At 48.6% G+C, this 20,972-nt stretch overlaps 1 protein-coding gene across 12 annotated transcripts in view; it reads left to right on the forward strand.

Annotated features, from left to right (window-relative positions):
* NCAM1 (neural cell adhesion molecule 1) overlaps positions 1–20,972 on the forward strand; it is a 90,516-nt gene that overhangs the window by 60,744 nt on the left and 8,800 nt on the right. For 4 of the 12 annotated variants that reach the window (XM_051812151.1, XM_051812153.1, XM_051812155.1 and 1 more), the window contains 4 exons: positions 371–502; positions 1,521–1,535; positions 13,572–13,696; positions 14,634–14,814. In XM_051812151.1, coding sequence (XP_051668111.1) covers positions 371–502; positions 1,521–1,535; positions 13,572–13,696; positions 14,634–14,814 — 453 coding nt within the window. Of the gene's footprint in view, positions 1–370; positions 503–1,520; positions 1,536–3,295; positions 3,332–4,091; positions 4,134–8,707; positions 8,711–13,571; positions 13,697–14,633; positions 14,815–18,076; positions 18,431–20,972 lie in introns of those variants that run through there. The other 8 variants (XM_051812152.1, XM_051812154.1, XM_051812162.1 and 5 more) reach the window with 4 other exon arrangements.

Here is a 20,972-nt window from a genome sequence, read left to right on the forward strand (position 1 = left end):
ACTAGAGATTATCTCAGTTGGTTAGAGGCTGGTGCTAATAATGCCAAGGTTGTGGCTTCAATCCCTGTATGGGCCATTCACTTTGGAGTTGGACTCTATGATCCTTGTGGGTCCCTTCCAACACAGAATATTCTGTGATGTTGTGACTATGAAAAGGAAACTTCTATTCCAGAGCTGAATCTTCCTCCACCAATCATGCCTGGAACTGAAATTCTTCTGTTAGGTCCCCTCTGGAGTGATGGGATCACACAGAGTCATGTTTATTTCTCCTCCCTCGTGTCTGTGTAGGAAAAATAGAGCTTATTTCTTTCTTGTTATCACCACGACCCCTGAGCTTTTCTTTGCTTTCCTTGCCTTGTTTCTGCCCCAGCCAACGTGGAGGGCACCATCACCATCACTGGCCTGAAGCCTGAGACCACCTACTCGGTGAGGCTGTCTGCTGTCAACGGCAAGGGCGTGGGGGAGCTCAGCCTGCCCTCCGAGTTCAAGACACAGCCAGTCCGTAAGTGAAAGCCAGCCCTGCCCTGCCCCTCTGCTCACCTCGCCTTCAGTCCTTCCAGGGAATCTCTGCCATGCATGGAATGACACCTCCTTGTCTCGCAGGCCTGGCTGCACCCCGTGTTCTCGGGGTGGCTTTGGTGCCTCATTACACATCACCCTGGGAGGGAGGAGGCAGAGGAGCTGTTTTACCTGCACTGGTTGGTGCCCTGGGCTGCCACAATGGACTTGGGGTTGCCAAAGAGGAGGGACTATGTAAGGGGGGATTTCAATAAGGAAAGGCAGTTAGGGAGGGTGTTGGTCCTGGAGAATTTGGTGGCACTGGCACAGGGCAGGTTTCCTTTGCAGATCAGAAGTGAAGATGTTCAGCACATCGAGGCCATGAGCTGGGGAGGGAGGGGGGTTCTCTTTTCTGCACATCCCTGCTTTAAGGTGCCCACCACGAGGGGATTCCACAGCCTCTGCTGTGCTGTACTGGGCCATCTTCCAGTCCAGGCACAGACTGTGGCCCAGCACTGTCCCTCCTGTTCCAGCCAAGAGTGAAGGTGGCAGGAATTCAAAATCAGAGTTATTCAAGATGGGAAGGAGAGAAAGAAAAGGAGCAGAGTGGGCTGGGGAGATGTGACAAAAGCAGGCAGGGGAGAGGTGGTGGTTCTGTGGTTCTTCTTTCCCATTGCCCTGCATCCTGATCTTCAGCCTGTTCTTCTTCCCACCATCACACCCAGACCTCTGTCCCGTTCTGCAACTCTTCTGAAGCCACTCTGAACTCAGAGCAGTTCCCAGCCCATCAGGTGCATGTTTGGAGGCCCCTGGGCTGTGCATGGTCTTGGTTTTTGTCTGCCAACTTGTGCCTCCCCAGAGCTGCTGGGCAGAGCAGTGTGGGGCAGGACACCTGTGGGATTTTGATTTTCCAGCTCCCTGTTCTCTGTCTCCTCTTCTCACATCTTCTACATTTTTTTTTGTGTGTCTATCTCTGTCTTTTTATTTTTTTGGTCTGTGTTCCATCCCTGGATAAACTGCAGGCATCCCTCACCCACGTAAGTGCTCTCTGCATTTCTTTCACTCTCTTTTTTTTTTTTTTTGTTCCTCTAACATACAGGACATTAGCTTTTAATTTAGTGCCTTTTTCCTCTCAGGGTCTTTAGAAATGGAGTAACTGGTAGTGTCCATTTCCTAACAAGACTGACTCTAGAATAGTCACCCTGCTCTGGGTGATGCTGCTCTTTTTTAGAACAGAATTAGGGCTTAACATATTTGTCTTTAGTGTAAAGCATGCAACTGAAATATTTAACATAGTGATTGTCTAATAATAATAATAGATAGTGTATTGACTACAGACTGGAGTAGTGGAAGGCTTCATATTTATGAATCCGTTAAAATCGTTAAATTTTAATAAAATATAGATAATCCAGGGAAACCGAAGAGGAAGAAGTTTTAGGTAAACTTTAAGTCTGGTTTAGACCAATTAAGAGCCAACCAAAAACTTCTAAATTTTTAATATCTTCACAATTTTGAAAGCAAAAACTTGAAGCGAAAAAATTCACATTTTTTGCCTCTTCTCACCAGTAATTTTTACCATTAGTAGCCTTTGGACAGTCTTCCAGCACTTGTGTAGATTGTGTACTTAAATAAACCCCATACTAAATGAAAAACAAAAAGCATGTTTCCCCCTTCCCAATGGAAAGTGAGTCAGAAATGTGATGGAAGTGTTTAATTGTCAGTGAAACTGTGGGTGCTCCACAGCTTTGTGCTGTTCCAATCACAGCTAATCAATGGAGCCAAAAGAAACCTCTTCATCTCAGAGAGCATTATTCTCTTTATTAATGTGTCCTTGCTGTTATTCCCAAGATCCCATGGACAAGGTTGGGGAAGCTGCTGTCACATCCTCAGAGATTTCTGAAGCCAAAGTAAAAAATCCAGGAAATCATTTTTATTTTTACCCCAAATTCCCGTGTTTAAATCATGCCTGTGCTGTTTTTCCTTCAAGCCTGTTTTATACAAAAGCTTGGACCCAGTGGAGCAGTGAGAGGATGGCTGGGTTGGTAGTCAGGGTGGATGAATGAAGGGACAGATGGACAGACAATTGCAAATTGCAGCAGTTAGAGAGTCACCTGGGAGACATTTCCACAACATATGTGCAGTCTGGGGCCTGCAATTGTGTGGAGCCTGTTAATTGCAGCAGAAGTAATTATATCCCTTCTCTGAAGGTAATCATAGAGAGTGTTACAGCTCCCAGGGTCTGGGGAGAGTCCAACATAGCAGTGAGAGCCAGGGGAGATCAGGGCTGGGGTGTGCACATCAGGACTGCAGGAGAAGGGAAAAAATCCAATTAAGAAGCGAGGAAAAAGACCATTAAAAGCTTTGTTTCAGCCATACTGTCAGATCTGCCTGCCAAGCCTCATGTCCATCACCTGGGGACAGGTGTGTGGCTTTGAGGAGCATTAAAGCACAGTTGTTGGGGAGTCTTTTGGTGGTTTTTAATGTGGCAGCAGGCTGCCAGTCAATCCATAGCCCCCAGCTCTGCTCCCCTGTAGGGTAAGTCCCAGCTCTTCTCCCTTCTTTGTGGGCTGAACTGTATTTTTCATTTGCAAATTCTGTTCTGCTCCTCCAGGCACAGCCCCTGCTGGGATCCCTGGGAGCACTGGGTTTGACACCCAAACATCTCCATGTACAAACCCCCAGCCCAACAAACCAACCCCAGAATAACCCCCAGATTCCAAATCCCTTCCCATTCTCCCTTTGGGCAGTTTTTACCAGGAATCCCCTCCCCTCCTCACCTGCCTTTCTCTTTCCCCAGCGAGTCCTGCTGCACCCACCTCCCGTTTAGCAGAGAGTGAGTACATTACAAAGGGCTGCCTTTGGTCCACTGTGCTCTGCATGATCTTCTCACTGGGTGTGCTGCAGTCTGCCTAACATCCCTGGGGGTTTTCCTAACATCCCTGGGGGTTTTCCTAACATCCCTGGGGTTTTTTTCCTGCTCTTATTTTTCCCCCCAGCTCTCTCTCCATGGGGCTGCTCCCCAGCCCCTCAAGGTGCCTGATTTACCCCTCTCTGTCACTGATGGTTCTTGGGGTCTTGGAGGCAGGGCAGTGATAATTCTTTAAAACCAGAAGATTTTCTGTGCAATAGTTGAGAAATCCCTCCCACAGCTCGTGTCTCTCCTCCTGTGTTCTTCCCAGGGCTTTTGGGAGCAAGGACATTCCTTGTCCTTCTGTCCTGGCAATCCCTGTATTTCCTGGTGCAGCCTGGGCAGTGCAGGCTGGCAGCTTCTCCCAGAACTCACTCATTTCCCGAGGTGCTCCCACTTTCAGGGCTGTTAGTCCCTTTTCCTGCTCTCTGCATGTTCCCTGGATGCAGTGCATGGAGGTGGGAAGGAACAGGGAAGTCCTTTCCCTGTGGAGGGGGGGCTGGAAAGCAGCAACAGGGCACGATTTTTGCAGCCTCTTGAGGTAGCACAGCCCTGCCATGGGGATTCAGGTCATTCTCACTCTCACTAAAGCTCCTCTCTCTCCTTTCTGTCCCCCCTGCCCCTTCCCCTTGATTTCCACGGGTTTCCCCTTGACGTGTCCTGTCCATCCTCCACGTTTCCATAGCAACAACTCCTGCTGCTGAATCCCAAAGCCCAGAGGCACCGAGTGAGTAGCTGGGCAGTGCTGGGCAGTGCTGCCCGTGCTCTGGAGTGCTGCTTGTGGTGCTGCAGCCCTTGGGAGAGGGCACTAAAGTGCTGTATTGCCTCATCCTGGTGCCTGGTAACCAGCAGTGTGTGGTGTGAGCATGGGGAGATCCCAGCATGGGGCCACTCTGCCTCCTCCTCCTGTCAGCCCTCCAAGCATGTGCTAAATAATGGAAGTGGAAGGTTTAGAAGGGACGCAGAGGGGGGTGGAGGTGGGGAAAAGAAATAGAAATTATCATTTCCAAAAGGAGCATTTGCCTTTCGTGTTCCCCATCAGTGATTTTGGTGTTAAAGCTGCCTTTGCAAAAAGGGAGGTGGACTAAAGGGTGTTCTTGCTGCCCTGCCTTGCTCTGTTCTCTTTGAATCCAGGGAGGTAGAGTTGATATTAAAAGTATGGGTGTTGGATGCTGAAAGAGGTGCAAATGAGGAGGTAGAATGTCTTACAGGAGAGAGGGAGCTTTGCCCCATCTTACCACCAGTGCCCTGCTTGCCTTAAAAGAGGTGTAAACTTCCCAAGAAATCCTACCTGAGATGGGCCTGGTTCAGATTCCCTCAGTTCTTGCCCATCCCTTGCTGCCTTAGCAGCCATTCCTGCTGAGGCTGGATCTGGGTAGTCCAAGGAAAACCAGCTGAAAAAGTAGCATGAGTTGATTGGTACCCAAAATAACCATTTTGAAGTGTCTGCTTTGGCCTGTTCAGACTCCAGGGCCACCCCTGCCTGGGACTGAGTGGCTGTGTCACATGGGTAACTTTAATCCCTGCCTGGAGGAGATTTACAGTCAGTCACATGTCCATAGAAAGGCCAAGCAAATACCTGCAACAAAATAGTGAGAGAAATAAAAAACCCCTTAAGGAAGAGGCAGGTTTTCCTGGTGCATCCGTGTGTTTTGAGCAGCTAATCATTCCTGCAAGGCCAAATGCCTCTCTTTTGGTTTGCAATAACCAAATGTCTGTGTTTCTGGGAATGTGATCTCCAGGCTGGGGACCTGCAGTGGGTCAGAAATGGGTCGTTGCTTCCAAATGGAAAATACTAAAAGCATGATGTGTGTGATTGTTCTGGGGGTTGGGATGGATGGTATGGCCAGTAAAAGGAATTAAACCCCTCATAATTATTGCTACATTTATGACTGGCACATTCTGTGGTCTAACCCATATCCTTTATCTGCCAGTGGCCACAGCCAATGAGTTCCTTCTTGCAGGATATTTTATTTGCCCAAAGTGCTAAGCCCCAGTTCCTGATGCACTGGAGTGCTGGGGGTTCTGAATTGCTGAGGAGACTTTTTAATTCTCATCACACCTGGAGGATGGGGAGGAGAGGGCGAAGGGCAGAGCCTGTAATAATCCTTTATTCCTTAGGAGGCAGAGGCTCTGTTCATGTGTGGCTTCCCCTGGAGGGAAGACAGTGGGTTAATGTTTTGCAGAACATTTTGTTCCCTAAAAAGAATCTTTACCCAGAAAAGAGACCGAGGGCTGATTTGTGCTAAACATTTTCCACCCTTGATTTTGGTCCGGGGTCAGGGGGCTGTGTGTGGAGGAGGAGGGAGTGGGGTTTGTAAGGACACAAGTTTCCATTTTCCCTGAAGTTCAGCTTTTTCTCCTGGCCAGAGGCAGCTCTGCCCTGTCCCTGTTGTTTGTGTACAGTCTGAGCAAAGAGCAGCCACATTTGTATGCTGGGCTGTCCTGCAGCACAGCAAGATGTGATATTCAGCAGCACAAAAAGAGCACTGGCACAGGGCTGATGCTCTTATAACTTTGCATCATTTAATTACTGCTGCTGCTGCTGAATGATCTTGTGTTTTACCCTGCCCTGACCTCGGGGCTTCAGTGAATGAAACCAAGAGCAATTAGAAAATGAGAGTTGCTGGGTGGCACCATGAAGTCAGGAATTGAAGCCTAATGAAGCTGAAGAGTTTCTTCACTGGCTGTAGTGAGTTTTTGCCTTGATGTGATCAGTGGCATATGGGAGATGTCTATAGTCGTGTTAATAGGTTAAGGAATATGTATCTCCTTGGAATTAATCCTCTGAGGTTGCTCCAATAAGTAGTTCTGTACCAGTGGCAGTAATGAAGTTTTTCTTGCAGCTCTCTCCACTGAGGAATCTGGTTTGACTTGCACTTGAAAAAGTGGATTATTTTTCAGATGAGCTACTAACATGAATGTTTCTTCTCCCCAGTCTCCTGGTTTTCCAGAATCTCTAGAAACTTCTGTCTTATTTAGTAGGTACTGGCCAAGAGGTTCAATTTGCAGGATGAGGGAGGTGGAGGACACTGAGCAAGAGACATTCAGGTGGAAAACTGAGTGGGTGTTTCCTATAAAGTCTGTGTTACCTTTCACAGTTCATCCAGCCAATGCAGGCCTGGGAGAAGCACCCCAAGGAGCTGGGGACTCTTGCTTTGGAATTTATCTCCCCAAGAAATGGGCCTGTCCACTGAGTATTTGCTGTAAGAAGACAAACACACGTGTGAGGGAAGCCTGTTTACCTAAAAAGTGAAAGTTTGATAACAGGTGTCCATTGATTCATTTGTCTTTCACACTCCTTTTCTTTTTCCTTTCCCTCCCACCCCTTCCAGATTTACCAGGAAGTTGAGATGTTTCTTTTCTGTGCCACTGCCTGTGTCCAGCTGGAATCCAGGAGCTGCCACTGCAGTGCCTGCAGGCAGACAGTGCTGAGCTCCCTTTCTCCCCAGCAATTCCCTGCTCAGGGCCAGCTCTGATGGAAGGTGTGGTTAGCTGGGGACTGAGGGAGAAGCATTTTCACAGAACAGACCCAACTGCATCTCTCCTCTTGGTGCTTTTCAAAAGCTGTGCTCTGCAGCTCAGCTGGGCACTGCTCCGTGGCTCAACGAGCCCTGGTGATAACAGGAGCTAGAAATGACATTTGTCCAGGTTCCTTGGCCCAGTGGCTCTGAGAGAGACTGGCAGCCCTTGTGTTTTGAGGCTCCCAGAGTTACAGCCCCTGAGCAGAGCTCTGGGTGTCCCTCATTCCCCTGGCAGTCTGTGCTCTGCCTGCCTGCCTCCCACCCATGGCAGGGGATGACTGCAGGGTTCTGAACTGAACACACCATTTCCAAGTGGCTTCTGGGTCTCAGAAGCTTCTGCTTGTGGCTCAAGGCCAGCCTAGATGGGGCTTGGAGCAACCTGGTCTAGTGGAAGGGGGTTGGAATTGGGTGATCTTTAAGGTCCCTGCCAACCCAAACCATTGTATATTTGTGCTGCTGATTTTGCCCTTCAGCTTTAACTGAAGCCTTCTCTCCTGGGGAGGTGATCTGACAGGCAGCCTCTCTTGCCTCGTTTGAAATCTCGTGTTTCCTCATGACCAGAAGACACTCTTTGCCTTTCCAGCCCAGTAAACTTCCCTCCTTCTTGATGCCCCTGCCCAGAGCTGTGTGAGGCTGTATTTATAACTGCAGAGAACAGATTGAGAGCTCTGTTGTAACAAATGGATTTTACATTTTGTACCATCAGTTTTTTCCCTGGTAATGGCGTGTCCTTAATCTTGTCAGGGAACAAGCACCCAAAAGATTAAGGGTTTAATTCTCTATACATCACATTAACAGGGAAGTACCAGAGCACTGTGAAGTCGCCTCATTAAGGTGAGACAGAGGGATGAGCATGAAAAATGCAAGTTATAAAGGAGAGAGTAATTTAGGAAGGGAAGTGGAGCATGGACTTGGCGTGTGCTCTGCTGTGACACCTGATGTTGTGCCATTCCCCTGTCACACACTGCACATTCCTTCATCTTTTCCAGCACTTGCTGTCTCCCGTGGGCCAGCTGGGTCATTCATTTCCAGAGCAGAGCTCTTCATCCCTCTCCCCACTGCCAGAACCCCCCTGCACACCCAGAGCCTCAGTGGAGCCCGGGGGGGGCAGAGCTGGGGCACCCAGGGCAGGCTCTCACTGCCCACATTCCAGTTGCAGCTCCTTGATGGAAAGCTCTGGCCTTGGAAACGTTCACCCCCAGCAGGCTTTTCTCTCTTGCAGTTGTTGTTGTTGTTATTTAGGAAGACCCTTGTCCTGCAGAGGGGAGGACACCTCAGTGTGGGATGCCAAGGTTTGTCCTCCCTTGGGCGGGTTCTGCCCCTTCCACCTCGGCTGTGTCTGAGTAACAATATTCCCTTTTTCTTTCCAACAGTCTTGTGGATTCCTCCAGCATTTCTGGCACACACTCTGCAATAATTTTTGCTCCTTTTGTTCTCTGACGTGGTATCACTAAGCAGTGACGCAGCTGTGCCTAACCCAGGTCATAACCCAGTGCTTTCTGTGGTTTAATATTCTTATTTTCCAGGCGGTTTTACTGTCTCCCCAGTGTTTCTGATGTATACTGGCTAATTTAATTTTGCTCCTATTTTATTTAGTCTGTAATTCTGTTGTTGATTTTTTTCCCTTGCCCATTGTTTACATCAGTTTTTTAATTTTTTTGTATTTTCCATGTGACCTCCTCCACTTTCCTTTCAACCAAATCATGTGCGTGCGTATCATGTGACTTTGTCATGTGGCTTGCATGGTGCTGCTGATGTCGTCCTCGCTGGTGAACAGAAGGTAAAACACTTTGTTCTGATTGGTTGCCTAGATTTGGGGTGAGGACTCCCCTCTGGTCACCGACCGGGGAGCTCCAAATTCCGTCACTCCACAAATCCTCCCACGAGCCCCTTTGGAGAAGTTGCTCATCACTTTGTCTGCATGTGAAGGACTCCACTTCTGCATTAACTCCACCTCAGGCTCCTGCACTGAGCTTGGAAAAAACCTGGAGGGAAAACAAAAAAAAAACCGAGGCAAAAATCCCCTGGCTCGGTCATTTGCTTCTTCACTCAGAGTCCAGCAAGGAGCTGCCCAGGAAGGTTCTGGAACACTCTCTGGAATGAACACCAGTGGCCAGAATCCCTTTGCCCCTCAGGGTACCAACCACAGGCTGGTATTTGATGGGGGGTTGTGGCAACACCGCCTCTCCTTTAGCAGCATTTTGCCCCTGTACAACACACATTTGTGGAGGTGTATGTATATATATATATTTATATGTATATATACACACATTCACACTGCACATGTTTAGCAGCCTTCCAAAAGAATCCTAAATTCTCTGTCTCTGAGATCTAGTTATTGGGAATACATGTCACATTGAGATTTAAGAAATAATATTTTCTACTGTGAGTAAAACTTTAGCACAGCTCGAATGGGAGCTCTGCTATAAAATACTGTATGTATACACTATAATATAGATATAATGCCATCTATGGTATATATACTATGAAATAGCACACCCAGAGTTCATGATGGGAGCTCCACCTCACACAGTTTCCATCAGAGGTGCTGTTGAAACTTTCTTGCTGCCCCACCCCTGGAGTATCTGGGAGCCTGGCAAGGATTTAACCCAAATTCATGTCAGAGTAGCTGCTGATCTCCATGAAATCAAGAAGCAAATGACTGACCCCTGCAGCTCCTGGAGCTGGAATCAACCTCCAAGTGAAGTGTGTGGCAGTGACAACAGTTCCTGCAGCGTTGGGATTTTTACAACTTTGCTTCATGCTCTGCATAACCTGAAGGGGAGGAGGGAGGGAAACTCTTCTGCTGCCCCAGCTCAACAAGGGACTGGGAAAACCAGGAAGCAATTGGCTTTTTTTTCAACCTGTGAATTCTGAGCTCACCTTATTGTCTTGGACAATCCAGGAAAGGATTTAGGCTGGGGTTTGCCAGGAAAACAGAACTAACACCAGTAACCTTCCCACATGACTGCATGCACAGAGGAAACCCCTCTTCCCTGGGTCTCTGCCCTCTCTGGTTGGACTCCAGGAGGGCTGAAGACTTGGTTGTCTCGTTTTTGCATGTTTTTTGTTCCTTCTTTTTGACTGTTGGTGTTTTGCTTCTCTTGTGTGCATTCTGAAACCTCCTGAGCTGTTCTTTCTCTGTATTTACCACTCGTGGAGACTTTCCCTGGTGTCTCTTTCCAGTTGTGACTGCTCAGGTCACAATCTACTCCTGTTTACACAATGGTCAGAGATTGCAGAAATCAGCTCCTTCCTTGTTCCTGTGTGGCAGAAATTACCCTCAACAGCAGTTTGTAGTCTCTAAGCACAGCAAGGATGCAGGATCTTTCCTTGGTGCCAGCTGGGCGAGGATTTAAGCTCAGCCTAAATAGTTCTGCAGTGTCTGGTGGCCAGTTTGAGCTGCTTTCCCAGGTGGGCAGAGGAGAGGTGTGATAAAAGGTGTCTCACCTGCACTGCTGTCACTTCTGGGGTCCAGCACACACTGAGTGCCCTGGCACCAGGGAGAAGTTTGTGCTGATTTTTTTCATATTCTCCCCCCACCTGAAGTTTTCCTGCACTCCTGGTGCTTGTGGCACCCTCTGAAAACCAGGGAATAATAATAAAACCAGCTGCTGAAACCCAACTCCATCAGACTGGCAGTAGGTCAAGGAAGCACTGAGTGTAAACTGAACAGTGCAAGGGTACCAGGAGCCATTTACTGCTGCCCTGCAGCAGGAGATTGTTGGTGCTGATGGCTTAGCAGGAGTGGATAAAAACCCATTTGGAAGCGTAAGAGCACTGTCCTCAGCTCCCCTCACACCATGTGTGGGAGCCAGCAGGGAGTGATTCAGCCTTTGGGAGCCTGCAGGAAAGTCCTGATTTCATGTACAGATCAGATTCACTCTGAGCTACCTCTGGAGCCCAGGGAAGGGATGACTGAGCTTCCCTCGGGATGTGTGCCCTGCCAGGGCAGTGCCAGCATCACTGACCCCTCCTGGAGGCACAGTCCTGCTTCCTCAGCACAGCCAAGCACTGGAGAGCTCCTTTCTGAGAGTTAAAGGAGGGCACATCTCTTGGCTTCTCCCACAGGCTGAAGCACTGTTTGGATTGCTTTTGTCCTGGAGAGTGTCCTGTGGGTGAAGTTGGGCTCAGGCTGGATCCCCCAGCAGTGTGGAAGCCCAAGGTCCTGCGTCCCTGCTCCTGCAGCAGAGTGGGTTGGAAGCAGATGTTTGGAAAATGAGGATCCAGAGGAAGTCTGGTGTGTCTGGAGCTGGTGGCTCTCACTGAGCCCCAGGGGGATTCCTCAAGGACCCCACATTCTGTGGAACGTTAAGGCTGGAAAATGCCCCTGAGGAGGTGGAAGGGGCAGATTTCTGCAACGTGCCCAGCGAGCTGGGTGTGAGTGGGAGCTCCCCAGGCATGAGGCCCCCCTGTAATGCTCTTTGCCTTTCAGCCCCGGGCTGGAGGGAGGATGCATGTCTGTGAGCATGAGCTGCTTCTCTAACCTGCTGGTGACAACCTTCTCTCTTCAGCTACTGACATCTTCACTCATCCTGGGGCTGCTGATTCTGCTGGACTAAACTCTCCCCACTAAACTTCTTCCTCCTTTGTTTGACACACTAACCCAGTTTTCATTTTACAGCCCCGTTGTATCTGGATTACATCCACCTGCTTAAGAGAAATGAAATGCCATGTAATTATGGAGAGAAAGCTGAAGTATTTTCAGCAGGGCTTGCTCTACTCCTCCTGCTGGGTGTCAGCCCTGAGGAGTGCTCAGTGTTCTCCTCTTTGAACAGAATAGTTTCTCAGGGCAGGAGGGAATTGAGGTACTGGGGAAGGAAGGAATCAGGAATTAGAAATCAGGCAATTCAAAGTGAAGAAAAGGTTCAGCAGAGAAGGTAATTAATCATGGGAATGGCTGTGTATAAAGAGCAGCAGCATCTCTGACATTTAAAATCAAGAACGAGCATCTTTTCAAAGGATGTTCCTCTTAGTCTTGGTGCTCAGTCACTGGAAAAAAAGATCCATCCTGTGTTAGATAAAAGGTCAAATTCTGTAAGTACAGTGTTCCCTTATCATTCCAGATTCTCTTTACTTATTGCTCATTATCTCCCTGAGGTGAGGGTGGCAAAGAGCCCCAGGAGATGCTGATCTTGCCCTGCCCAGCTGGCAGTGACCCATTGCTCACACCCACAGAATTGCTGCTCTGGAATGGCTCAGCCTAGGCTCAGTGGCCAGGAATTGTTCCCAGTTGTTACTGGGAGCTGGTTTCTTGTGTAAAAAAACCTATAGAACCAGACATTTGGGTTTGTTTAATTACTGGTGAATAACCAGTGTTGTTGCAGAGTAGCTTCTTAACTCAGTGGTCAGAACCTGTAACTTTGTGGTGATGTTTTTCTTTTAGGATTGAGGAAAGAAAAAAAAAATACAATTGCTTGGTTAATCTGATGTGTCCCAGGGTGGAATCCAGCTCTGCAGTGTCCAGCTTCTATGGGGGAGCCTTGTAAGGGGGGCATAGACAGAGCAAGGGTTTGGAAAAGCAAAATAAAACCTGGGAAAAGGGAGCATGGCCTCTGTACATCTTTAACAGAAGTTGCTGTGTTGTGAAACACAGTTGTGTGTGTCTCCCATGGGGGTGTCCATGGGTGGTAATTGCCTTCTGGGAGCAGCTGGGATGTTAGAGCATGTGAGAGTGTGCAAGAAAATGGAATTAATCTTAAATTACTGTGTCAGTCCAGGCCTTGCAGTTTTCTCATTGATGTTTCACCAAACAAAATGTGCTCAAATCCTTTCTTTGGCCAGGAATGGGGAGGGGGAAGGGTTTCAGATTACTAATGAAGATCAACTTCTGAATTATATTGGAAGATTAACTTTTCTCTGGCCAGTCAGAAATGCATGTGCTTCCCATTAGGAGCTGAATACAAATCCAGACAGAACAGATTTAGAATTGGGGATGGGTTTTGGGTTGATCTTAGTACAACTGGCTTATTATTTCCTTTCACTTTTAGTAGTATTGAATAGAAATAAGTCTTTTAAAAAAGTTTTATTCTCAGCAGCAGGCTGAGCTTTAAAAAAAGTCACAAATGTTACTTCAGCATCCAATTTTGATCTCATTTGCTCCTCCTGAGGTCGCAGATCTCACTGTTGCAGAGTTCTGGTGTCGTTCCCTGTGGGATACCTTGAGAGCTGGATCATTTGTGAGCTGTATTTCACCTCACTTTGGTGTATCTGGGAGTGTGTGTTCAGGAATAATGTCCCTTTTCAGTGATGCTCTTTAGATCCACGTCCCACAGGAGCAGCCTGGTTGCCACATCCCCCACCTTGGTGTTTTCAGGATGTTCCACATCAGTTTTTGCAGCAGAAGTCGAGAGGATATATCTGGTCATGGCTCCAGGATATTCCTGGGGAAGGGGGGGGCCTTTGTCACTCAGCCTCTGCTTCCAGCACCCACAAAAATGGGAACTTGTGCTGGTGAAACAAACTGCCCAGTGCAGGGAATCCTTGGCTCTGGCAGATATTTGTGCCCCAGACACCCAGAGTGCCGGGCTCAGGATGGCTCTGATACCCCCAGGGCAATGAACTATTCCTCTGACTTTTGAGCACTTTTCCCCCAATGGTTTTTTTTTTAACAAACCAACCTGAATCCCCCCTTGTTCCAGGGGAACCCAGCGCTCCCAAGCTGGAAGGGCACATAGGAGAGGATGGGAACTCCATCAAGGTGAACGTCATCAAGCAGGACGACGGCGGCTCCCCCATCAGACACTACCTGATCAAGTACAAAGCTGTGAGTAGGACCCCCCCCAGCCTGTCCCCTGCCCCCTGGGCAGCCACACAGCCCTAAAGCTGGCATCTGCAAGGCCAGGCCGGGCTGGGAATGGAATGGGGGTGCTCAATCAGGCCAGAGCTGTGTTAAGAGGTAAATCTCTGTCACTCAAATGATTTAAATTTGACATGCTAAGATAGGTAAGAACACTCTTAAAGTGCTTTGTGAGGTAGAGAAGCTGCAGCTTTTGCCCCCCTGAAAGTGGTCTAATGATGGGGCAAAGATGAGAGGAGGAAATGAGGGATTTTCTTTGGGTGTGGTAATTCAGAAAACAGGATTCTGGGCAGGAAAGAGGCTGTTTTGGTCTCTCTCATCCTCTCCACTTAGAGAGGAGGTTTTCACAGAGTAGTTGGGGTCAGAAGGGACCTCTGGAGATCATCCAGTCTGAGGCAGGGTCACCTGGAGCAGGTGGCACAGGAACACATCCAGGTGGGTTTGGAATGTCTCCAAAGAGGGAGACTCCCCGCCCTCCCTGGGCAGCTCTTCCAGGCTCTGCCCCCCTCCAGGGGAAGAAGTTCTTCCTCGTGTTGAGGTGGAACTTGTGCTCTGGTTTATGGCCACTGGGCACCACTGGGAGGGGTCTGGGACCATCCTCTGAGCCCCCTGGGAGCTGTTTGAGTGGACTGATGGGACACAGATGTGATGCTCTGCCCTAACTGAGGGCACAGATGTGATGCTGTGCCATAGCTGAGGGACACAAATGTGATGCTGTGCCATAGCTGAGGGACACAGATGTGATGCTGTGCCCTGGCTGAGGGACACAGATGTGATGCTCTGCCCTAACTGAGTGCTGCCTGCTGGTGCTGCAGCCTCCTGTCCCCATGCCCAGCCCCCTGAGAGCTGTGCAGGCTGGCTGCTGACCCGGGGCTGTGTCTCCCTGCCTGTCCCTGCCCTGCAGAAGCATTCCTCGGAGTGGAAGCCGGAGATCAGGCTCCCGTCGGGCAGCGACCACGTCATGCTGAAGTCCCTGGACTGGAACGCCGACTACGAGGTCTATGTGGTGGCAGAGAACCAGCAGGGCAAGTCCAAACCCGCCCACTACGCCTTCAGGACGTCTGCCCAGCCCACTGTCATCCCAGGTACGCCCGGCACAGCTTTTTGTTGTTTTCTGCTTCAATTAATGCACCGGTGCTGCCTCCTTTAATGTGCCTGAGTAACCCTGAGACTCGCTTGCTTCCAGCCCATCGATCACGGTTGGTTCCCCATCCAAAGCTCAGTTCTGGCCTGAGTGTACATACCTGTGCTCCGTGTTCCAGTATGTACAGCAGGGAGTGCTCCTGACAAACCCCTGCCTCACTGTTCCCAGGGAGGGTTGGCTTTCTGTGGCTCAGGATTTTTGCCAGATGAGACTTTCTCTGGGCTCAGAAAGTGGGGGGCCCGTTTTAAACTCTTTCTATCTGTGGGGCAATCTGCAATCACAACGCAGGTTTCCCCCCCAGATCTGCTCTGGGCTTGCTTTTACTGCTTGTTTGTCCATCCAGCTCAGCCTTTGGAGGAATAAAGGCATAAGGAGGTTTGCCAGTGGTTGGGAAAGGAGACAGTGAAAATCTCTTTATTAAATGAAATGGAGATCAAATGATCAAATTACAGTAATTTTCAAACAGCACCTGCTTAATGTTGGGGAGGGAATTAGGAAAAATCACTAAAAAGAATTATTAGAATGCTGCTGGAAGCTCTTGTTTCAGACAGACTTTACTCATTAGTGTGCTTAAAAAGTGAGGTTTAAGGACAATTGCTGTGAAAACCAAGCAGAACTATCAGCTGGGCTGCAGGAACTGAGCAGTTTGCAAGGTGTGGAAAGGCCAGTCAGAATTTCTTCTCTACATGTGGACATCTAAAAAAAAAAAAATGGGTGGAAGAAACCCACACAAAGCAACCAAAACCTCAGGATGGAATTGCTGGGCTACCTGTACCTGAAAGTTGTGCTGGTTAAAGACAGGGCAGTTTTAAAGATCTCCTGAGTCAGGTCCTCACTGCACAGCCAGAGTTCCTGCCAGGGTTGGTGCTGACAGTCCACGCTGAGGGGAACGATTTGATTCCATTCTGTCTTCCAGATTAACTCAGTCTCGTGGTTTTCCTTCAGAACAACTGTTTTCTTTCCCTTGCCCTGAGAACTCAGCCCTTGCTCTGCCCCCTCCTTTGCCCCCTCCCTGCCTGGCTGAAGGGAACAGCTGAGACCTTGTGCAGTGTGGATGCTGAAATCCCTGGTTGAGGCACAGGAGGATTGTTAAGCATACAAATGAGTGACCCAGTTGGGCTGGGCTTGGACAGTGTGTGTGGCAGGGAGGAGGAGGAGGGAAACAGGGCCAAAGAGAGGCTGGTGGGGGGCCTTTTGAACAAGGCTGGAGTTTTGGGTGGAAGAACCTTCAGTAACTCATTAAGCAACTTACTCTCTGATTCTCATTTTCAACAGCTCTAATACTGACTCCCCTCACCCATTTGAAGGACAACTGTGGCTGGTGTGGCAGCAGAGGGTGAGGGTGGTTTGGCAGAGGGTGTCCTGAGGTCAGTTCAGAGCTGAGCAGCCAAACCCCGAGGTTGGGACAGCAGTGAGTGGTTCCTTTGCCCTGGGATGTGTCTCCCCAGTTAAGTCACGAGCACTGATCAGTCTTTCTGTTCCACCACGGTCCTCTGTGTGCAGCCACTGCTGATTTCTTGTGCTGGTGTTTTATTTTAGCCTTTGTCACGTGCCCCATGGGACAACAAAGCTCCTGGGACAACTGGGAGGGGCCTCAGCAAAGTTTGGGAGTGCTGTTGGCTCTGGAGCACAAAGGGATAAAGTCTGGGAGTGCTGTTGGCTCTGGAGCACACAGGGATAGTCTGGGAGTGCTGTTGGCTCTGGAGCACACAGGGATAAAGTCTGGGAGTGCTGTTGGCTCTGGAGCACACAGGGATGTGCTGTAGTCCAGGGCAATGGGAGGGGTAACGAGCTCAGATGCCACTGAGCCCTTTAAATCCAACAGTAACGTGGGCAGGGACCCTCTGAAAAACGGGCAGAAAAGCCCAGTTTGTTGTCAAAGGTGGAAGTTCTCTGTCCTCTCTGGAGTTCCCCCTCCCTTAGGCTGGTGTGGAGTGCAGGAGGAACCAGGATTCGAGGCTGCTGCTCAAATGTTACGCTTGGAAGTGTCAGAAGCACTTGGAAGAGCAGGTTTTGGGAGAGCAGATGTGCTGCAGGATTGCCCCAGCAGCTGGATGCAGCTGTTCCTCAGAAGGTGCTGGCAGAGCCCTGAGCAGTGACGTGCTCAGAGCTGGCTTTGGGGCTCTGTCTCTCGGGGTTTTTGCCATTTTGGCCTCGCAAGGTGTTTCCAGACCCTTTGGTTCCCTGAGCTATTCCCCAGCCCAACAGCATGAAGGAGAATATTTTCAGGGAGCAGGTTTTCTGCTGGCTCTAGTGCCAGCCTGCAGCAGGGAAGGGGCTCTGGGTGTTCCTTCCCTTCCTCTTTTTGTTTTCCTGGCGTTTTGCTTTTACAGTTTGATTTCAAAAGGAGCAACACAGGGCAGGTCAGAGCCAGTGCCTCTCACATGGCTTTGGTAACAACAGCTGGGAGTTCCCTGCAGACCAGATGTGTGTTTATTTGTCATGGAGAGCCCTTTGTTACCATCCTCTGCACAGTGTGGCTGGAAGGAGAAGGGCACTGTTTTCAGTAATAATAATAACAGTAATTGCACTGGAGTGGTTCACAGGCAGCTGAAGGGAACAGTCAGGGTATTCCTGAGACCTTGGTGCTTCCTCAGGGTTTTAGTCACCTGGATATATCCAAGTCCAGGCTTTGGGGCAGGGCTTGGCCAGGCAGGTGGATTGTCTGCTCCACAAAAGCTTTTCTTCCCTTTATTTTGTCGGTGTAAAAGGCAGCGTTGTCCTTTCAAATACCAGATAACCACTTCCTTGTGTTTCTTGCTGAGCCTTCTGTTCCATCAGTCTTAATCTCATTTGCTTGCAAACCCCTCAGCCCTGCCTTGGACCCTGCTCTGCAGCTTTGGGCTTTGCTGAGCTTCTGCCCCAGCCCTTTTGTGGTGAATGTGCTGATCCTTGAACCCCTTGAGCCATTTTAATTTACGAAATTAAATAGACCTTGGATTCTTATGTTTTCTATATTTATGACCTAATTTTTTTTATCTATTTTTCTCTCTTTCTCTCTCTCTCTTTCTTTCTTTTTTTCTTCCTCCTCCTTTCTTCCCTCCCCTCTCCCTTTTTTTCCCCCCCCTTACCCTTTCCTATGTCTGTCGTCATACATGTCACCTTGGATCTCACGGGACACATCCACGCTTGCCACATGCACCAAATTTGTTTTTAAACAACCATATTTTCCCCTCCTGGGAACCATTGTCTGGCACCTGCAGCGACCTTGGGAAGTCCATCAACGTCGTCCTCCTTTGTTTCATTGCTTCTCTCTGCAGTGACTCTGCTTTTGCTCTGTTAGAAACTTAAAAAAGAAAACGAAATAAAGCAATATTTGCTTGAAAAGGTCCCACCAAGGTGTGAAAGCAGATAACTTTGCTTCAGAGGATCATGTCAGTTCAGAGAAAAAAAAAAAAAAGAAACAAACACAGAACACTTTAAAAAAAAAATGTTTAATTTGAAAGAGTCAGTATTTTGTAACAAGGAAAAAAAGGTTTAAGCCGAGTTTTTTCTCTTTAACATTTTTTTTGGTTACTTGTAATGAATTTGCCCTTTTTAATGGATGTAAAGAAAGAATTTTTTTTGGTGTTGTTTGCTTGCTCTTTTCATCAAAGGAAGGTACAATGGTGAAAGCCTTTAAGATTCTGCTTTTTACTGATTTCTCTGCACATCTGGTGTTGACCATCACTGTCTTGTGCAAAAAGCTTTCTAAAGGCCCAGCCACGAGTCTGAACCTGCAGATTCTAAAGAGAAACAGAAGATTTGTCTGAGACCATCCTGCTGCTTGCCCGAGGGTCTCGGGGGGCTTTGGCTCGTGGACTCCCAGCTGTGGCCAGTGGAAGGTTCTCCTGATGTGCTGAGTAGGAACCTGTGGTGGGAATCACACTGAGGAAATTCTTGTTTCCATTCCCCCTGGCCCTGAAGCCCTGGGAGCACCCTGGCCCTGGGGTGCAGGCAGGGCTGGGCACGAGGCAGCCCCTGCCCCCCAGAGCTGCACTGGATGCTTGTCTAACACCTCCTGGTCCCCACTGCTGCATTGCCACCCTCACAGAGATCCCCTTCCTTGGCACTTTAACAGAAAAGCTTAGTTACCTGCCCAGCTAAATTATTATTATTATTATAACTACTGATCCTCCATACTATTGCTGGTTAACTGTGCATGTGACACTGCCAGGCAGGGTTATTAATCCACGGTGTGAACTGCTGCAACAGGAGCATCTTGGCTGCCAACTGCTGGGTGTTGCATTTCTGCATTTGAGCAAATTCCAGGTGACTTTTTTTCCTTTGCTCCTTACTTTTTAAAAAAAACCCCAAACACCACGTCCCGTTCCCCCCCCCAAAAAAAAACCCCACACCAAAAAATCCAACCCAACACCAAACCCAGTGCCCCTCATGAATTTTCTTGGTGATGGGAAATCCCTTTGGCTCTAATGCTCTTCTGTAAATGGGGTCTCTCCTTTCTGAGTGGGGCTGAGGTGGCCAGGGATGAAATTGTTGACTCAGTTGTTGAACTGTCTGTACAGAATGTCTCAAATGCTCTTGGCTGGATGGGATTAATCTCTCCAACAGAATCCTTTTAGGGACAAACAAAACCCTGCCCGCAGTCGTTTTCTGCTCTGCACATAAATCTCTGCTGTGTTTATTCAGACCTTGTTCATCATGATTTGTGAACTGCTTTTCTACCTAAATTATAAATGAAAAACTTGGTGCAGGTGTTGCACATAAAAGCCTGTGGATTTCTCTCTTTTTTTTTTTTTTAGAAAACCCTCATTTTCAGTGTTTTAGAGCGTAGAGAACGTGTTACATCTTCTGAGTTTACACCTTAGTGGTACTGAAAAGTAAATCACTGTGAAGTGATTACAGCAAAGTAATCATAATACTAAAAAGTGGTGTGATTTCCCCTGTAACTGAGCTAATCAAGGTCGTTTGTAGATCTGCTGTCAGCTCTTTGTGGGTCTCTCCTCCTCTGCAGAGGGAGGTTGTTAGCTGAGGCTGAGATGGATCTCACCCAAGTCACAGTTATTAAAATTACCTTGGATAGACTCTAACTGGACAGTGTGGTGTGGAGAGAGAGCAGCTCTGGGGAGGTTGTTCTGGCCAAGGAGAGGTGCCTTGGGCAGGGGGGTTTGAGGGGCTCCTCTGCCAGACAGGCAGGTGAGAGAGCATTTATGTGGCTGAAGTTACTTAGGATTAATCTCCTATTCAACAGCAAACAGGAGTCTGGGCAGCATGGAATATATGCAGGAAGGGCTTCTTTCTCTTGCAGACCTGAGGGTTTGGGTGACCTGCTGGTGGCCTGGAGGGGCTGCAGGGAAGGTGCAGAGAGACAGGAGTGGCAGAGCCCAGGGAATGGCTGCCCTCTGCCAGAGGGCAGAGTTGGTGGGATGTTGGGAAGGAATTCCTGGTTGGGAAGGGGGGAGGCCCTGGCACAGGTTGCCCAGAGGGGCTGTGGCTGCCCCTGGATCCCTGGAAGTGTCCAAGGCCAGGCTGGAACCACCTGGGCTGGTGGAAGGTTTGAGGGCAGGAGGCTGTAAAACCCCTCACCCCTCCTTCCAGGGACACTCACATCGAAGCTGTTGGCATCCACTGAGAACAAAGAGCTTCTCTCCTGGGTTCTGGGGGTTTTTTGGGTGTTGGTTTTTTTTTTTTCTGATGCATGAAATGAATTTTTATTTGTTTTGTTTGTACTCCTTTCTCTTGCCAAATACTGTGGGACTTCTGAAATGCCTGGAATCATACCTGCTCCTCTCCATCCCTTTCTGTCTCCTTGTCTGCCTGTGCCTGAACATTCCCTAGCTGAGACCCCACTAGGAAGACACAGCTGAGCTCTCTCTGGCAGTGTCTGTAAAGCTGAGCTGCAGAAAGGAAAATCCGTGGGTCATTTTGTTGTACACTGTAAAATGAGGGTGTTAGAAAAGTCAGTCTTGCAGGAAGCTCATTTTCCATTGGAAAAAAAAAATTAATTTGTAATTAATAAATTCTTCACTTCTTTAGAATTAAGGACTCCAGAAGTTTTTTAATGTTTTGTGTTTCCTTATTTAACTTGTGGAAATGTTATTCCTCTTAGTCCTGAGAATAGCAAAAGGGGATTAATGGAAAGGTTGAATGTGCTCTGGA

The sequence above is a fragment of the Manacus candei genome, unplaced genomic scaffold (assembly GCF_025592945.1).
Source record: "Manacus candei isolate 608988 ecotype Guabito, Panama unplaced genomic scaffold, ASM2559294v1 h1tg000086l, whole genome shotgun sequence".
Classification (NCBI taxonomy): Eukaryota; Metazoa; Chordata; class Aves; order Passeriformes; family Pipridae; genus Manacus; species Manacus candei.